This window comes from Melanerpes formicivorus, unplaced genomic scaffold, assembly GCF_026170545.1.
Source record: "Melanerpes formicivorus ecotype bairdi unplaced genomic scaffold, bMelFor1.0.p_v2 SCAF_17, whole genome shotgun sequence".
Lineage (NCBI taxonomy): Eukaryota > Metazoa > Chordata > Aves > Piciformes > Picidae > Melanerpes > Melanerpes formicivorus.
The window spans coordinates 10,133,746-10,150,804 of NW_027142369.1; the positions used below are offsets into that span (position 1 = coordinate 10,133,746).

Genomic DNA, 17,059 nt, shown 5'->3' on the forward strand with positions numbered 1-17,059 from the left:
ACTCTTACAACACCATTAAGTATCTTCCCATGTAACACTGACTAGGCTTGGTGTACAAGAAGCTCAGATCTCTGTACACTGCCCAAGGGAGACGAATCACAAGGAAACAGGGATGTGTCCTCAGAGATGCGTTCACGTTAAGCCTGAAAAAAAGGGCACACCATCCTGTGTCAGAAATACAATGGCAGCAAATAGTTTCATTTGCTACATGTCAGTAAGGGAGGCTCCAAGTCGTTGTGCTTCATGCAAATCAGCAGCGACCCTGGGAGTTTTGGCAAATTGCCTAAGTTTAGGCTGCTTGGCACAAATACATCCAGCAACAAACAGCAACAGAAGATGACTTTTTAATTTTAATTAGACCGAGGACAAATGTTTTTAAATGCAACTCAACATCATCCGTGAGGAAAAAAAGGATCCTCAACAGAAATTTCTGTACATTCCATTAAATAACAGCAACAAAATGACTGATTAATTATGAAAACTACCTTTTAAAAGCCTTGTGGGTGTAGCAGAGATAGCTGGATGGTGACTAATTTTCCATATCATTCAATATCTGTAATTTGGATTTAAAATGAGATGAAAACAGAAATTGCCAGACTGTCTGTTCCTTCTTTGTAAGAAACGAGTAGCTAAGTGAAATCTTACCCTAAAATCCATTATGGTAAAGCACTTTATTCTACCCAGAGCCACTGTCACCAATACTATTGCAGAAGCTGCTTTGTTTCAAGACAATAGCTGTTCAAGCCTAAGAAGTTAATGTTGTGATTCAAAGATTTCACAGCTACTTTAAGAGACTGCTTGCCATTTCTGTATCTCAAACAAAGCAGCTTAATCAGACCTAACTCTGAAGTAATTACAGCAGAACTGCACAATCACAAGTGACAACAGCAGCAAGATTTCACTGTGTAGTTGGGGCAAATTATGGATATTCTTCTCTAACATTTCCTAGGCCTCCTCTCTCCTCTACTAGCCATCAGCCTCACTGAAGGCTGAAACAAAACTGTTCTGCTTTAGGACAGTACTTCAGATCAATCTTTTTTTCACTCTGGCACCTTCAGAGGTTGCCATCATTACCTATGACAAACTTAAAAGAGAAAGAAGTACACATTGACTACAAACACCAAGGAAACAGTATCCATGCACTTAGCAACTGCATTTACATACAAATAAATACAGCCCCACTCTTCACTCTTTACACATTACCCACGCACCTGGCACATGGTTAATTCCACAGTCTATTACAATTGCACCAGGTTTGATCCATTCACCTTTAACCATTTCAGCTTTACCAGCTGCAACCACCAGGATATCAGCTTTACCAACCTATAAAATAAAACCAAAACAAACAAATAAACAACCCTGTATCACACTGGGAGTGGAAAAACACAGAGCTGCTTCATCAGCAATTTAGATCAGCTTCAGCGAAACTCTGTGTTCACCCTCTGCCATCAGAGGGATGGAAGGGCATTGTCAGCCTTTAATGATAGCTAGCAGCTCCTTGGCAAGGACTAATTCCTGCAGTGAGAAATTATGGCCCATTTTCACACTCCTACCCTGCACTATTGCTAGTCAACACTTCAGCAACTCCTTTGAACTCCTCCACGATTCACAAGTGGATCATACTTTTAGACAAAATTAAAGCCTTCTGCATATTCTTATCTTTCTTCCTTCAAATACCCCTGCATATTCAGCTGCTCTTTTCAGTGCTAGAAATACACTGAGCACTCATTAGACGGCAGCCAAGAACAAACCCTGCACAGAACTCTATGTGGCATTTCACTAGTGGCAGCACTGTCTTGTGGGTTTATGTCCAGGACTGTTTACCATTCAACTCCAAGGAAAGTTGATTGCAACCCAGTACTAATATTTGTTCAGACAGTCAGTAAATTTGAGAGATCTGGTTTCAAAGCTGGTGCTAGAGACTCTGACTAAAGCTTGTTGTCAGCTCTTGCACTGCTTCATTCATGTTTGCTTAGGAAGCTGCTATCCCCTGGAATTTTTCTTTTAATCTTCAAGAGAGATAAAACTATTTTTAAGATTTCATTAAGAATTAACACTTCAATTATTAATCAACCTAATGACAGCCTTACTGAAAAACAGCTTAATGGTATGAAGCACTGCAGTGTTTCTGATCTTCTTTGTGGGTCATATTCAAATACACCTACCCCCTTTTCAGCTTTAGTACTTGCCTACAGAACCTGGCAGTGTTGATTGCTCTACAAAATCCAAGTAGGTGGCAGCACAGCAACACACTATTTCTGTCACTCTCACTGCTAAAGAGGAAAATGGTACCAACTCCAGTCATACAAAATAGACTGAGAAAAAAAGCCTGGAGAAAAACATCTAATCTAGCATTTCCCAGACATTAAAGCAAAAGACCACTTGGCCTTTTCAGAATCAAATGAACAAAAATGTACACTGTTTTGCAGGTCACTACATGAAGATTAGGAAGGGAAAAGCAAAGAAAAATTACTTTACTGTTATAATTAAACCCATTTAATTAAGGGCCAAAATTAATCAGGATTCTTTTCCAGGGGAAGTATTCCACAACCATGCAATGAACAGGACCAGGAAACCATTTCAGATGAAAGACAAGCCAGATCAACTGACTCAGAGTAGCAGTACATAGACCAGCAATGTGCAGCAGGTAACTACAGCCTCATGCATCCAGCCTGCCCTTACCTCCTCAGCCAGTGTCGAGGTCTTTGAATGGCAAGTGGTTACTGTTGCATGATTCCAGAGCAGCAGGTCATGCATGGGAGCACCAACGATCTTACTGCGACCAACCACTACAGCTCTTTTCCCTGCAACCTGGACACCTGCACCAGAAAGTTAGGAGAAAGTAAAATGAGGGACAAATTGATGCAAACATACCTGGATTCCTTTGGTCAGTTTAAATCTGGCTGTGGTGCTTTAGATTACTCTTCTGGGTTGTATCTGACAGAGAATTGGAGTTGGGAGGAAGGCCATTTTAAAAATAGTTCTTTTACTATTTGAAAAGGCAGACAGGATGTGGCATCTCAAACAAAAGCTTCAATGTGAAGTACAGCCTTGCTATCTGCATAATTTCTCCTCTTATTGAGGACAACTGTACTCATAAATAATGGATAGAAGCCTTCTTACCTGTCTGCCTGATAAGTTCCATGCATCCTTTTGGTGTACAGGGAATAAAGCAGTCTCCAAGGTCCCCTCTGGAGAGTTTCCCAGCGTTGATGCTACTTAAGCTGTGTTTTGAAAGAACAAAGGTCAAATAAGATTCCCAGCCTCGTGATCCACCATTCAAAAAAAGAGGTTTCTTTCTGGAGTAGCTATCGTGCTCTCCGGGGGTAAAGTCAGTTTACCCATCTACATCCTTCTCAGGTGCAACAGCATTGGTTATTTTTTCTGTATTGATGGGTTTGTCAGAGTCAAGTGGCAGCTGCACTATAAAGCCATGAACAGCTGGGTCTCCATTCAAAGAGGCAATGCACTTGAGAACCTACAAGTAAAGACCAAAACCACGTAGTATGACTGATGCAAAGGAAAAAACATAATCCTATTTGGATTAAAAGATACTCACAATATGTTTAGTTCTTCCACCAAACAGTACAAATTACTCACTTTTAGATATTTTAACAGGTATTTTTTCTAAAAAATATTTAAAAAATTTTCCATTATATTGCTTTAGCTTTCTTTTAAAAATCAGTAAAATGAGAAAAACCTCAGCAAGTTCCAGGTTTTTTTTCATGAGTTAATATCTATGGGCAAATAATCTTTTTTTCACTAAAATGAGAGGGCAAATAAGTACTTAATTCACCTCTTCAGCTCAAAAGCAAAGTTGTGTACTTTTTCATTACTGGTTGCGTTACTCACATCGGCTTCCGTTGCTGTGTTTGGCAGTTTTATGTGATTGGCACTGATCCCAATCTGCAAATGATAATACCAACAAATCATCTCATTTCTGACTTGACTTCAGAGATTGATCTGGCTATTCTCTCAGTACAGCCCAGCCCTAGCAACATTCTGTCACATTCCCCAGGTCTATCTCTGGCTCCTGAGGCTATGGTCCCATTACTTGGAAATACCATCTATTAAAGAGCAGGTGATAGATTAGCACTTTGCCTGCTTAGATTGGTCCATACTTCAACTGTCCTATACTCCTCTTGACATGAACAACATCTTGTCTTGACAGCATACAGCCTTGAAATGTCAGCAGAGCTGCCAAGTATTACCTAGGGAAACAGTGCCTCATCTACATTCCCAGTCCTGCTGTAGCATGTAATGTACCACTCAGTGACAGATGCAAAGCACCTGCAGGTACAAGACATTCGGGGAAGACAAGTGCATGGTCACAGGTCAAGACAGAGTATCAGCAGTTCAGACACATGTTATCTAGGAGATGATCACACAAAAAGTGGCACCAATCCACCCTGCTTCACTAAGTGTCAGAGTAACACACCCATACTACTTCCTTAGAACAAGGAATTCAGGCCAACATTGGTCTCTCCAATACTAGCAAAACTTAAGACAAAACCATTTGATTTGCACCTGGGTTTTTTCATGTTCAGATTTGACTTACTGTAGGAGGATAAAAAGAAATATTAAGAGGTGGGCATTACCTCAGCAGCAGCCTTCAGCTTCATATTAATGTAGAGGTTCGAATCATCCCGATTTCCAACCTAAAGTTTAAAAGACAGTTGAGTCACACTGCAGAGGACAGACCCAGGCACAGGCTGAGATGAGCTTAACCCTTACTTTCCTTTAAGCTACGTGAAGAAGACACTGTTTACAGAAGAACTGTAAACCACAGTGACAGAACCTGTAAATAGCAGGAGCTAACAGAAGTGTTCTATCAAGTAAGAGGCAGATAAAGGCACATTGTCTGATCTCTGTCGTAAACACTATTTAAACCTGTTGAAAAACCTAAGAAAGACTGCTTTGGTACAGCCTGCCATCTCATCTGAGAAAGTTTAATTTCTAGCTAATTGACATGATCAGCAGGTGCTGATAACATCCAATTATCTGATTATGCTTTCAGAAAATATGTGCCTTTTTGATACAAGGAATCTTAATTTTATGCATATACATGTGCCTTGATTGAGAAATTTCTTCCGCTGCTGTTTTGTATCTCGAGAATTTCCCTGCCAAATAAACCCCAACAAAACAAGAACAAAGTGATGCATAAAGAGAAAGCAGCAAATGAAACAAATGCCTGTAGTTTTTGGCAGTATTGGGTGATTACAGTACAATCTCATTTCCTAGACCGCCTGCAACATCCAGGATGTTTTCTTAAAGCTAGTACTCCTTGTAACCCTAAGAAAATGAGGGACTAATAGGGAAAAGTTAATAAGCAAACTCTTGAAACCCCATTTACCAATACTTGAGAGCTACCCTTGGCTCAACCAGAGATTACAAACTGCTTGAGTGATTGCATTACCTGATCACTCAGCATACATCAGCTGTTCTTCCATGGGGTTAGATAAAGGGGCTGTCTCCCATTTAAAGTCTGCTGGGTTTACATAAAGGTATGCCTCAAACAGGGCAAGAAAGAAGCATGCAAGCAGGCACTGAGAGACACCAGATACCTCTCAAGGGGGGTATTACATAACAGGGGTGTTAACATTATCAGAAACACAGAGTTTCCATTCTTTATAGCTGCAATGGGAGAAAAAATATAAAATCACTTGAATTCTGCCAAATCCCTGTACTTTTTCCCTCCACAGGCATTTCTGCATAGACTCACACTTCTGACAGATATCAAATTCAACAACAAGATTTTGTTCCATCCACTGCACTCAGTCTTCACAGCCAGAGGTGTTTTCAGTTGTTTGTTGGCATTTTTTCCCCACCCTGCCCCTCCAGCCTCTCATTTTGATGTTAACAGCAGACCAAATCCCTTAAGCAGCAGCTCATTTCAAAGATTTCTACTACAAAGCCATTGCTGAAAGCTGACAGGCTTTAAAGCTTATACAAATGCAGAAACTTGGAGGAGTGTCTACAAACACTGCTTCCACCTAATGGGCAAGAAGGTTACTTTTACCATTTCACAAACATAATGCTCAAAGATCTGCAGGGATCTGACTAAAGAACACATCCACAACTGAAAGACCCCAAGATATTTCTGGGCCCCAGTACTTGGGGAAAGGACATCACAGAACTGCATTGCTATCCCACAGGAAACTGATCTTCTGTTCCTTATCAAGTGTCATAATTTGCAAGTCAGCTTTGATGAAACTCACCAGCTGTGCAAAGCAACACATTTTCTGTAGTTGTCTTTAAAGAAACAATACCTGCAAAATTGCAAGTCCTGGTCTGAAGCCTGGAAATTTCTCTTTCATCTCAGTGACTTGTTGCTTTAGTCTGTCTCTCACTTGTCTAAAGAGGGAAAAAAACAAACCAAAACAAAACCAAGATAAAAAACAAGACAGAAGTTAATCAAGGGGATGAACTCTCATACAGTAAGATAAGAGATGAAAAAATGACAGATGGGCAGACTGGCAAACATACTTATACCTGCACTCAAGTCTCAGCAATCTCCAAATAAGATCAATACCCATAAATCATTAAGATGCTTTTGAAGTTTTATTATTTACCTTTTACCTTCCCCCCCTGCTTAAAGTCCACATTGTGCTTCACTCTCTTCTTCATGGTCTCATAGAACACATGGATAAAAAAATAAGTACAACACTTAGGATAGAAATTCCTGGGATTTTAAGCTTCCTAATAAAAAGCAAATCCTCTTTCCACATCTGCCATACCGTATCACAGTATCACAGTATCACTTAGGTTGGAAAGGACCTCGAGGATCATCGAGTCCAACCTATCAACACAGACCCCATGACTAGACCATGGCACCAAGTGCCACGTTCAATCTCCTCTGGAACGCCTCCAGGGTCGATGACTCAACCACCTCCCTGGGCAACCCGTTCCAATGCCGAATGACTCGCTCGGTGAAGAACTTCCTCGAGTCTAAACCTCCCCTGGCGCAGCTTGAGACTGTGTCCTCTTGTTCTGGTGCTGGTTGCCTGGGAGAAGAGGCCAACCCCTTCCTGGCTATAACCACCCTTCAGGTAGCTGTAGAGGGCAATGAGGTCACCCCTGAGCCTCCTCTTCTCCAGGCTAAACAATCCCAGCTCCCTCAGCCTCTCCTCATAGGGCTTGTGTTCAAGGCCTCTCACCAGCCTTGTTGCCCTTCTCTGGACACGCTCAAGTGTTTCGATGTCCTTCTTAAACTGAGGGGCCCAGAACTGGACACAGTACTCAAGGTGTGGCCTAACCAAAGCAGAGTACAGGGGCACTATGACCTCCCTGCTCCTGCTGGCCACACTATTCCTAATGCAGGCCAGGATGCTATTGGCCCTCCTGGCCACCTGGGCACACTGCTGGCTCATATTCAAGTGGCTGTCGATCAGCACACCCAGGTCCCTCTCTGTTTGGGAGCTCTCCAGCCACTCCGACCCCAGCCTGTAGCTCTGCATGGGATTGCCGTAGCCAAAGTGCAGCACTCGGCACTTGGACTTGTTGAATGCCATCCCGTTGGTCTCCGCCCATCTGTCCAGTCGGTCGAGGTCCCTCTGCAGAGCCTTTCTACCCTCTAACTGACTAACATCTGCCCCTAACTTTGTGTCATCTGCAAACTTGCTGATGACTGACTCTACCCCTTCATCCAGATCATCAACGAATATGTTGAAGAGGACAGGGCCCAGCACTGATCCCTGGGGGATGCCACTGGTGACTGGCCTCCAGCTGGATGTGGCACCGTTCACCACCACTCTCTGGGCCCGGCCCTCCAGCCAGTTCCTAACCCAGCACAGAGTGTAATGGTCCAATCCACGGGCTGACAGCTTAGTCAGCAGTTTGCTGTGGGGGACGGTGTCAAAGGCCTTGCTGAAGTCCAGGTAGACCCCATCCACAGGCCTCCCCACATCCACCAGGCGGGTCACCTGATCATAGAAAGAGATCAGGTTGGAGAGGCAGGATCTGCCCTTCCTGAATCCATGTTGGCTGGACCTGAGCCCTTGGCCATCCTTCAGGTGCGCAGTTATTGCCACCAGGATAATCTGCTCCATCACTTTCCCTGGCACTGAGGTCAGGCTGACCGACCTGTAGTTTCCAGGTTCCTCCATCTGACCCTTCTTGTGGATGGGGACCACGTTGGCCAGTTTCCAACACAAATCTACCTGTATTCCAGAAGCATCAATCACAACACTGTCACACATACTGTCCTGGTAAAGAACGATGAATTTACAATGGTGAAACTGTTAAATAGCTAAACAAACAGGAAGTACCCAAAGAAACACCTCTTCTACTGAACAACGTCAGTATTGTGTGGTTTTATTGCCTGAATTCTTGGCCTAGCCCAGGGTAGGCTACAGTCCGACACTCACATTCCTGCCTCCAATCTACTGCTGTGCATGCCAACATGCATGTGAGAAAATGGCCCTGGCCGAGAGCTTGCAAACAAGGCAGAATGTTTTTTCTTTGCAAGCTGGAAGGAGAAGGGGACTCAGACAGAGGAGAAGCAGTAAGAAAAATTTGGTAAACCCTGGTACACAGCTCAGGTGAACTACTCAGTGAAAACAAGTTTAAGGACACAATTACTAACCCAAAACTTTGATATGGAAAAGTTACAAGGATTCACTGATTAACTTAGCTCAGATGCAACTCATTCCTTGGTTACTGTGTAAAGTTTTAGAGATAATCAGTACCCACCACTGATAAATTAGCTGTGAACAGTTCAAAAGCCATGAGTGGCACCATCGTCTGGCCCTATGTGCATGATCCCTCATCAGGGAAAGTGGTGGGGAAAAGGTCCCAGTTCAGACCCAACATGCTCCTTCAAATCTAAAACTGTCAAAACCCTGGATGCAGCCCCATCACTACTGGTCTGTTTCCTCACCAGAGGCAGCTGAGATTCAGAGAGAACTGACCAGTTGTACCCATCTGATGGGCTCACAGCACTGGAAGGTGGCTGTGGCACCTCACAGCAAATGTAGAAGATATTCACCTACAGGCAAAAGCCAGGTGAACAATCCTCACAGGACACTAAAGCCATAACAAGGCTATCCTCCTTCATATAATCTCTAGCCTGTGTCCCACCCACTATTCTCAAAGAGAAAAGCAGGTGCTACCATCATGCTTAGCAAATACACCTTGCTCCAAACATCCTATGTTTAAAACACATATAGTCTCCTTATGTTCATCTACCTGAAAATCAGTATCACAAGGTCTCCAACTTCCCAAGTGGAACCAGACTTCCCAGACTGCAGGAGGTGCTGTTTCTGTCAGCTCATTACAAATGCAAACAGCAAAGGTACAGGGACAGAGCAAGTACCCGATGCCAGCTGAGTGGCTGTGATTTCTGCCATATACAGAAATTCCAGGATGATGGATAGCCAGATAAGCCAACTCTATGCTGCAACTATGTGCTCCAAATCAGAAATTCCTAAGGCAAGAAGAAAGGGAAATGGGACCAGCACATGGCTGTGCTGCAACTCAGCAGCACTGATCCCAGAGGACAGTCACAGCTGGGCCCAGCCAGAAGTGGCCCTGAGGCTGTTCTAAGTCACACAGCCTCCAGCTCCATCCCAGATCATACATACCTCCTGCTGCATCCCAAATCAGTCAGAAGTTTGCTGCATCTGAGGAGTGGGTTCAGAGTATTTATAGGTGTTTGTATCTGGCCAAGCTGTTCAAAATCTCTTAACATGGTTCAGTACAAGAGTTTGTTTTAAATTTTACTTAATAGTAGTTCCTAGGCTTCCTTTACCTATCACCTCCACAAAAGACTTGACACACAGACCAGCTTGCTGTGACACTGCTTTCTGTACCCATCAGCCTTGTCCTATAAATCCTTCACACTGAAGTGATAAAATTCATCTGCTGGGTGACAAAATCAGCCTCTCACTCCAGCTGTAATCCCCTTGAGAAGCAACCAAATCTACAGCTGCAGACACAGCAGGGCCTGAGCACAAGAGTAGTCAATAACAACTACAGTACTATCCCAAGAAGGGTCAGAAAAACACTGTGTAACTAATGAGTGGGTGAGGAGGGTCAGCTCTTTGAGGGAGCTTTTTCTGACAACAGTTTCCAGTGATCCAGTAAGGAAGGCAGAGCACTGGTTTGTGGCCTGCAAACAAAAAGAAATGCAAACAAACATATCATAAACCTTTAACACAGTAAAACCCTTACATGGGACAATCAGCTAGAAAGGGTCCCAGGTCTGGGTTTTACTTTTAACCCAGTCTTCTCAGTGGAAGAGAAACAAGTCCACTCAGGGGTCTAGTTTTCCTCTGTGCTTTCCAGCCCAGCAGCCATGACTGTTCACATCGTACATTGCTGACATTTTCTGAAATTAGGCACTACCTCACTTCTTTAGCTACAGAAGAAAGGCGATACACACAAAGTGGCACTGCCAGCACTGCCCTGGCTTAGAAGCCTTGGCTCAAGAAATCCCTTGTTAGATGGCCACCTAGCGTTAAGCACCACTTCTCTCCAGTTACCACAACAGCCAAAGTTACAAAGGTTGGGAAAAAACATGAGGAAAACCCCTCAACTTTGTTTTATCACTGCAGACTTACAAAATCATCTTTGAAGTGAGCAGCTATTTAGTGATAAGAGTTTGCAAAATTCTACTGTGGTCTTCGGGTCTTCAAAGATAAAAAGTTCATACTGATAAATTAACATTTTTATTACCTGTACAAAACCACTTTTAATTCTTCAAACATCAACTTTCAATTGTACATAGCTGTTCCTTCAAAGCCTTCACTCTGATGCCAAGACCCCTCCTCTGCCCACATACTCTTCCACAAACAAACCCACACTGCAAACAAAGGGTCCAGGGTCCACATGGGTTAAGGACAGCACACATCTCTAAGCACACAGTGTAAAAACCAGGCCCAAAAACCAAACGAACAAGAAAAAAAACCCAAACTTAGCCTTTCTTTCTCTAGACTGCAGCACTGAGCTGCATTTAGATTTATTAAATTAATTTCCCAGAACAGCAAAGGATAAGCCATATTCCTCCATGTGACTGATGTACAGCTCCCATGCCAGCGCCTCCTCAAGGAGACCGCAGCCACTACACATATGGTTTTATGTACATGCAATGTAGGGTAGCTGTGGTGCAATCACACACATCACCATGCTGAAGATCTCCCTAGGCTGTGTTTCTGTTCCTCCTCTGAGTAATGGGGCCCTGGGTCTGCGTGAAAACTGCCAAACATATGACCTGGCAAGTACCTCCTTCAGAGACAATGATGCTCTAGAAGAGACCTACCCACAATGAGGAGAATTTGGCCTCACTGCCTGGATCACAAATTTCCCAAAATTTTCAGAAATGTCCATCAGAAGTGTTTTTGCTGAACCTTCCACAAATGGGTATATAAGGTTCATGATGACATCATCCCCAGGTCCTGTACTATCTTGGTCTGGGCTGCTGTCGTTGTAGTAATTTGTCCTTAGAACCTACAGCTATGCCACAGCTCACTTTCTGTTGCTTCCATGAAAAGAAACTAAAAAGGAGAAGGGGAAGCTTGTTCCACACTGCAAACTTCCATGGCACCATGTCCTAGCTAGCCAGAGAACAGCATTATCTTCAAATACCATGAAGAAGCTGCAAGCAAGTGTGCCACAGAAGATTCTATCTGTAGGCATTGCAATGAAGAGATAGAAAGGAGTCTCTCTTTAGGGAGACACAGGCTGTCTGCCCCAATCAAGTGGCACTAGAATGGGAACTGCCCTGGGAAAGTCTGGGAATGCTGCTAGTAACTCAAGTGATGGTTCCAGTTGAGGGAAGACACTGTTTAGAAAGCCAAGCTGAAATCAGTTCACAAGTTTCCTCTCATACCACTGGACAACCCTGGCATACAGTCATTAACTCACAGGGCAACCACCTGCTTCTTTCTACAGTTCCCACAGATTTTAAACACTCTTTTAGTTGTGTCAGCTCAAATACCTGTGTGAGCACTCTTCAGGCCAGACAGATACAGAAAGAAGCTTTTTTCTTTGTCATAGGCTTTTTTGGTATGTTCAGAATACTAGTCCAGTGAAGGCCACAAAACAGGTGAGCTGAAAAAGCAGTCACCTGAAGGGGATGAGATGGGCAGCATTTGAGGAACTTCTCAAATGTGTCCAGATGCCAACAGAAGAGAGCCTGAGTTTCACATAAAGCTGAGTCTTTAAAACTTTCACAGAAGAGTCTGCACTACAAAGAGTAACAATACCATGACCAATACTGGTATACAAGGCCAACCATCAGGTGATTTAAGCAAAGGACAACATAACAAAAATGGGTAAGGACTCAAATCACGTTCATGGGGCTGCAAGCACTTCAGACAGTACTCTAGGCCACACCTGCAATAGTCAGTATCCCTTTTTGTGAAGACAAAGATTATTCTTTTTTCCTTCCACAAAGGGGACATAGCAGACCCCTGAATGTTTTTTTCACCCCTTGGGACTCCCCCTTTCCACAAAACCTCATGGTGACATGCAGAGATGACAGTACTGTGGCCCTGCTGTCCACTGGACATTTTCTCTTAGCTTGTAAGCTCTTTGGAGCAGAGTCAAATTTGTCAAATTCTGTGCCTGTACAGCACTTGACACAAAGGATCCTTAGTCATATTTTCAGATGCTCAGGGGCACCAACTGCTGCTGGACCAGAGAGTAAAAGTGTAGAGATGAGAAAGCTCTCTTGCTCTCTCTCAAAGTCTTCTCTTCTCCTGTTTCAGAAAATAGTAATGCCACTACCTACCTGACTTCTGTTTAAATAACTGATATGACTGAATTTGGTATTTTTTTCACCGCTCTTTGAGGAAAGAGTGCAAGGAGAATGTTCACAATACTTGAGTGTTGATTTAAAACACACACAAAAACTCAGAATTACTGGAGGTGTTCAGGAGGAGACTTGACAGGGTGCTTGGTTACATGGGTTAGTTGATTGGGTGGTGTTGGGTGATAGGTTGGACGTGATGATCTTGAAGGTCTCTTCCAACCTGGTTTATTCTATTCTATTCTACTTCATTGATTCACCTCATCTGTTAGTATCCGATTTACAAAGGAACACTTTCCTAGGTTAAAGTAACAAAAAACACCCCTAAAAGATAGTAACTGAAAAGACTCTGCAGTTGAGTCGAGTCAGAAACACACCCTTTCTACAACAGGGAATTCAGATAAAAATTCCTAGAAAAACCACATGCCTGTCATTGCATCTGTTGCCAAACTGCTGCTGTGGGAGTGGACTCTGGGCAAGGAGAATCCCCTAGAGCAGCACTTCTCTAGAGGGTTGGGAAGAAAGGGGTGGCATCCTGGCTTGTATTAGAAACACAGTGGCCAGCAGGAACAGAGAGGTGATCATCCCCCTGTACTCAGCACTGGTAAGGTCACACTGAGTACTGTGTTTAGTTCTGAGCATGTCCAGAGAAGGGCAAAACAAGGATGATGACGGGCCTGGAGCACATGGCCTATAAGGAAACTTTGAGGGAGGTGGGGTTGTCCAGTCTAGAGAAGAGGAGGCTGAGGGGAGACTTCATTGCTCTCTACAACTATCTGAAAGGAGGCTGGAGCAAGGATGGGCCTAGCCTCTTCTTGGTGTCAAATGACATGACTAGAGGAAATACTCTCAAGCTGTGTCAGGGAAAGTTCAGGCTGGATGCTAGGAAATATTTCTCCACAGAGAGTTATCAAGCATTACAGAATCACAGAATTAACCTTTGAGATCATCAAGTCCAACCTATCACCCAGCACCATCTAATCAACTAAACCATAGCACTGGAATGGTCTGCCCAGGACAGCGGTGGAGTCACTATCCCTGAAGGTGTTTAAGCAGCGTATGGGCTTGGCATTTATGGACATGGTTTAGGATTGACCCTAAACTGGGTCAAGGTTTGGACTGGATGATCTTTGAGGTCTCTTCCACCTGGATGTTTTCTGTGATTTTGTGATCTGCAGGGCAGATAGCCAATTTCCTCCTATCTCCTTCAAGTACTCCCCTAGGAAAAAGCAGAACTACACAAACCTCATTCATGTAGAGCACCTGAAAGTAAACACAACAGGAATAAACTGAAAAGGACAGCTGTAAAGCTGCAATTACTCTTCCGTTACATACTGTCTTCAGGTCAGGATTTCATGCCTTTGAAAGACAGGCTTAAGCCAAATATCTTAGAGATGTGCTGGAAATTAAGCAGTCCTTTCTCCTGGATGTGTCTATTAAAAGCTTATGCCCAGGTATTTTCACAATATCACAAAGGTCCACATTTCAGAAAACAGCTGCTGATGTAATACAGGGGGAAAAAAAAAAAGCCCTTGGATCTCTGCACATTGCAAAGAAAGACATTTTAAGGTGAATGCTCAGAATTCCTCCAAAACATTAATTGTACTCAAGGTCTTTTCAGATTTCTAGTAATTCTAAAATTGCAATAAATGTGCAGCTTAAAAGGATCTCCTACTCCTCAGTGGCACTTTCTATGCCAGAAAAAAAGAAACCTGTAGTAGATTGATGACTAAGCACCACACAGACAGCATGCAGAGTGCATGGGTTTCAAGACTACCAAACACAGTAAGGTCTAAGGGATGAACACAAGACTGAAACTGTAATATGCAAGTGGTACTAGCCCCAAAATGACTGGGTTTAAAAAAATATTCAAGCCGTTCATCATGGGTATTGAGATTCAACACACATTAGGTCTACTTTTCAGAAATGTTCCACTGTCAGTTGGATGTAGAGGTGTTGTACCCAGTAACACCTAACATTGGGTCTAGTAACTTTTTGGAGATTCCCATTTCAAATTTACATTTTCTGTCCAAACTCCAGGTTATGAAGATGAGGTACCAGGCAAATAAGCCTACCTTGTTAAACAGCTCTTGCACATAGTATCACAACATAGTATCACAGCATCTTCCTAGAGTCAGTGAGATTTGTTTAGCCTCCTTATTAGACTTGTATGTATAGCAGCAGTAGGAAAAATTAAAACACACAACACAGTTTTAACAGTACTTAGGGCTTGACATCTATGTAGAAGCTGAAATGCAGAAGGCAGACATTCCATTTAGGGTGTGATAAAACTTCCAAACAGCTGAACACCTGTGAACATTCATCTTGACATTATCCAGTATATGGATTAATTTATTTTACTTTTTAAAAAGGAGTGGCCAACGCCTGCACACTATGAACACAGAAACCATACCTAAAAGCACAGGCTCCCAATTCCTGCTTGTAAAGAATCCCAAGCGCACTACGTACACACACAAAAACCTAACTTAGCCCCTTCACACCTGCCTGGGCCCTTATCTCAGTGCAAAGGCACAGAGCGGCCACAAGCCACACCGCAGGGTTGATGCTCGATGCACCACCGAGAAACAAGCAGACACACCGGCTGGGCTTTCGGGGAGGCAATGCGGCCGTAACGCCACTGTACATTATTCTGAAGGTCTTTAATACCACCTTCATTTACTGACTCTGAACATTTCCAGCCAGGAAGGAGTGAGCCTTTAAAGCAACGTAGTGAAAACACTTTGGATTATCTTCAAACCTGCTCCATTCGGGCAGAGCCAAAGCAAAGGCCACAGGAGTCCCATTTCCCTGGCCAGCAGGGCTGGGTCCCTCAGGGCAGCCCCAGCCCACCACCTGCGCCTGTTTCCTTCCTGACCGTGGCCATCCCTAAGGGTAAAGAAATCCCCGCTGTCCCCACAGACTTTCCGTGCCCGAGGAAACCCCCGCCCTGCGCATCGCCGGGCGCATGGCGGGAAGGCGGACGGCCCCGGGGTACGTACGCAGAGACTATCTTGCCGCTGAGGATCTCGGCGGGGGCCATGGCGAGGGCGGGGAAGCAGCAGCCGAGCACAACTGGAGCTCCCAAAGCGTCTCCAGGACAGGCCGCCCCCACCACTACCCTACTCCAAGCCCCACGTGGCCCCAAACTTTCGGCAGCCGACCCCACCGCGCAGGCGCTGCCCCCGCCCCCGAGGAGGGAGGAGAGGGCGACCGAGGAGGGGCTGTGGGGTTCTCCAACGGTGGCGGCAGAGCGGTGCCTCCTCCCCCGTGCCTCCCGCCCCGGGAGGCACGCAGAGCGCTCTCGTGTCTGAGGGAAATCAGCGGGATGGCCGCCAAAAGGCCTGGAAGGCTCTGCTGTTGGCCCCGGCCTTTCCTGAGCCCCTGCTCTGCGGAGAAAGGGCCTGAGCGGCAGCCTCGGTTGCAGGCGCTGGGAAGGGAGGGCCGAAAGCTGCCTCCGCAACGGGCGGCTGAGGAGTGCCTGCGGGGGGTGCACGGGGGCTAGCAGCCCTGTGGGGGGCACCTGCAGAGTCCATATCTTTAAGAGGATCGCAGGTCACTGTAAGAAGCAGCCCTGTGTTTCGTGTCCTCGGGTAGCAGTGTGGTATTCCTCACAAGGAGTAATTCTTGAATATTTCAACACATTTGGTGACATTGCATTGTAGCAATGTCACCAAATCACTATCTCGCCAGTGTAGAAACAGAGCAATGAAGAAGTGGGCAAGTTTGTGACCTAAAATTCATAGGAGCTGTCCAAGAGTGAGAAACAGGTTCCTAAGAGTATCTTCCAACGGATGTGGTTGAAGTAGGTAATCACATCAGAGCTGATGGAGCTACAGATTCATGTCAGGCAGTTACTTGGAATCGTGCAATGATTTCTGTTGAAAGAGACCTTCAAGATCAGCAGGTCCTACATCTAATGCAGTACTGCCAAGTCCACCACTAAACTGTAACTGTTAGCACCACATTGATGTGTCTATTAAATGCTTCCAGGGATGGTGAGTCCACCACTTCCCTGTTGAAAGGCTTTACAACTCTTTCAGTGGTTTTAAAGGCTTTACAACCTTTCTTCTTTTTCAGTGAAGAAATGTGCCCTAATACACAGTCTAAACCTCCCCTGGTGCAACTTCAGGCCACTACTTCTTGTCCTCTTGCTTGCTCCTTGGGAGAAAAGACTGACACCCACCTCACCACCACCTCCTTTCAGGTAGTTATAGAGATCTGTAAGGTCTTCCCTCAGCCTTCCTTTCTCCAGATTGAGCAATGCCAGTTCCCTCAGACTGTAAGAGTGGTGCTCTAGATCCTTCATCAGCT

General features: G+C 44.5%; 1 protein-coding gene across 1 annotated transcript in view; it reads right to left on the bottom strand.

Annotated features, from left to right (window-relative positions):
• MTHFD1 (methylenetetrahydrofolate dehydrogenase, cyclohydrolase and formyltetrahydrofolate synthetase 1) overlaps window positions 1-15,895 on the bottom strand; it is a 42,107-nt gene extending 26,212 nt beyond the window's left edge. The window contains exons 1-8 of the mRNA XM_068148910.1: window positions 15,748-15,895; window positions 6,270-6,354; window positions 4,599-4,658; window positions 3,853-3,906; window positions 3,342-3,478; window positions 3,124-3,224; window positions 2,683-2,819; window positions 1,212-1,323 (exon numbers count right to left, since the gene is read on the bottom strand). Coding sequence (XP_068005011.1) covers window positions 1,212-1,323; window positions 2,683-2,819; window positions 3,124-3,224; window positions 3,342-3,478; window positions 3,853-3,906; window positions 4,599-4,658; window positions 6,270-6,354; window positions 15,748-15,788 — 727 coding nt within the window. The 5' untranslated portion in view covers window positions 15,789-15,895. The remainder of the gene's footprint in view (window positions 1-1,211; window positions 1,324-2,682; window positions 2,820-3,123; window positions 3,225-3,341; window positions 3,479-3,852; window positions 3,907-4,598; window positions 4,659-6,269; window positions 6,355-15,747) is intronic.
• Window positions 15,896-17,059: the final 1,164 nt, after the last annotated feature.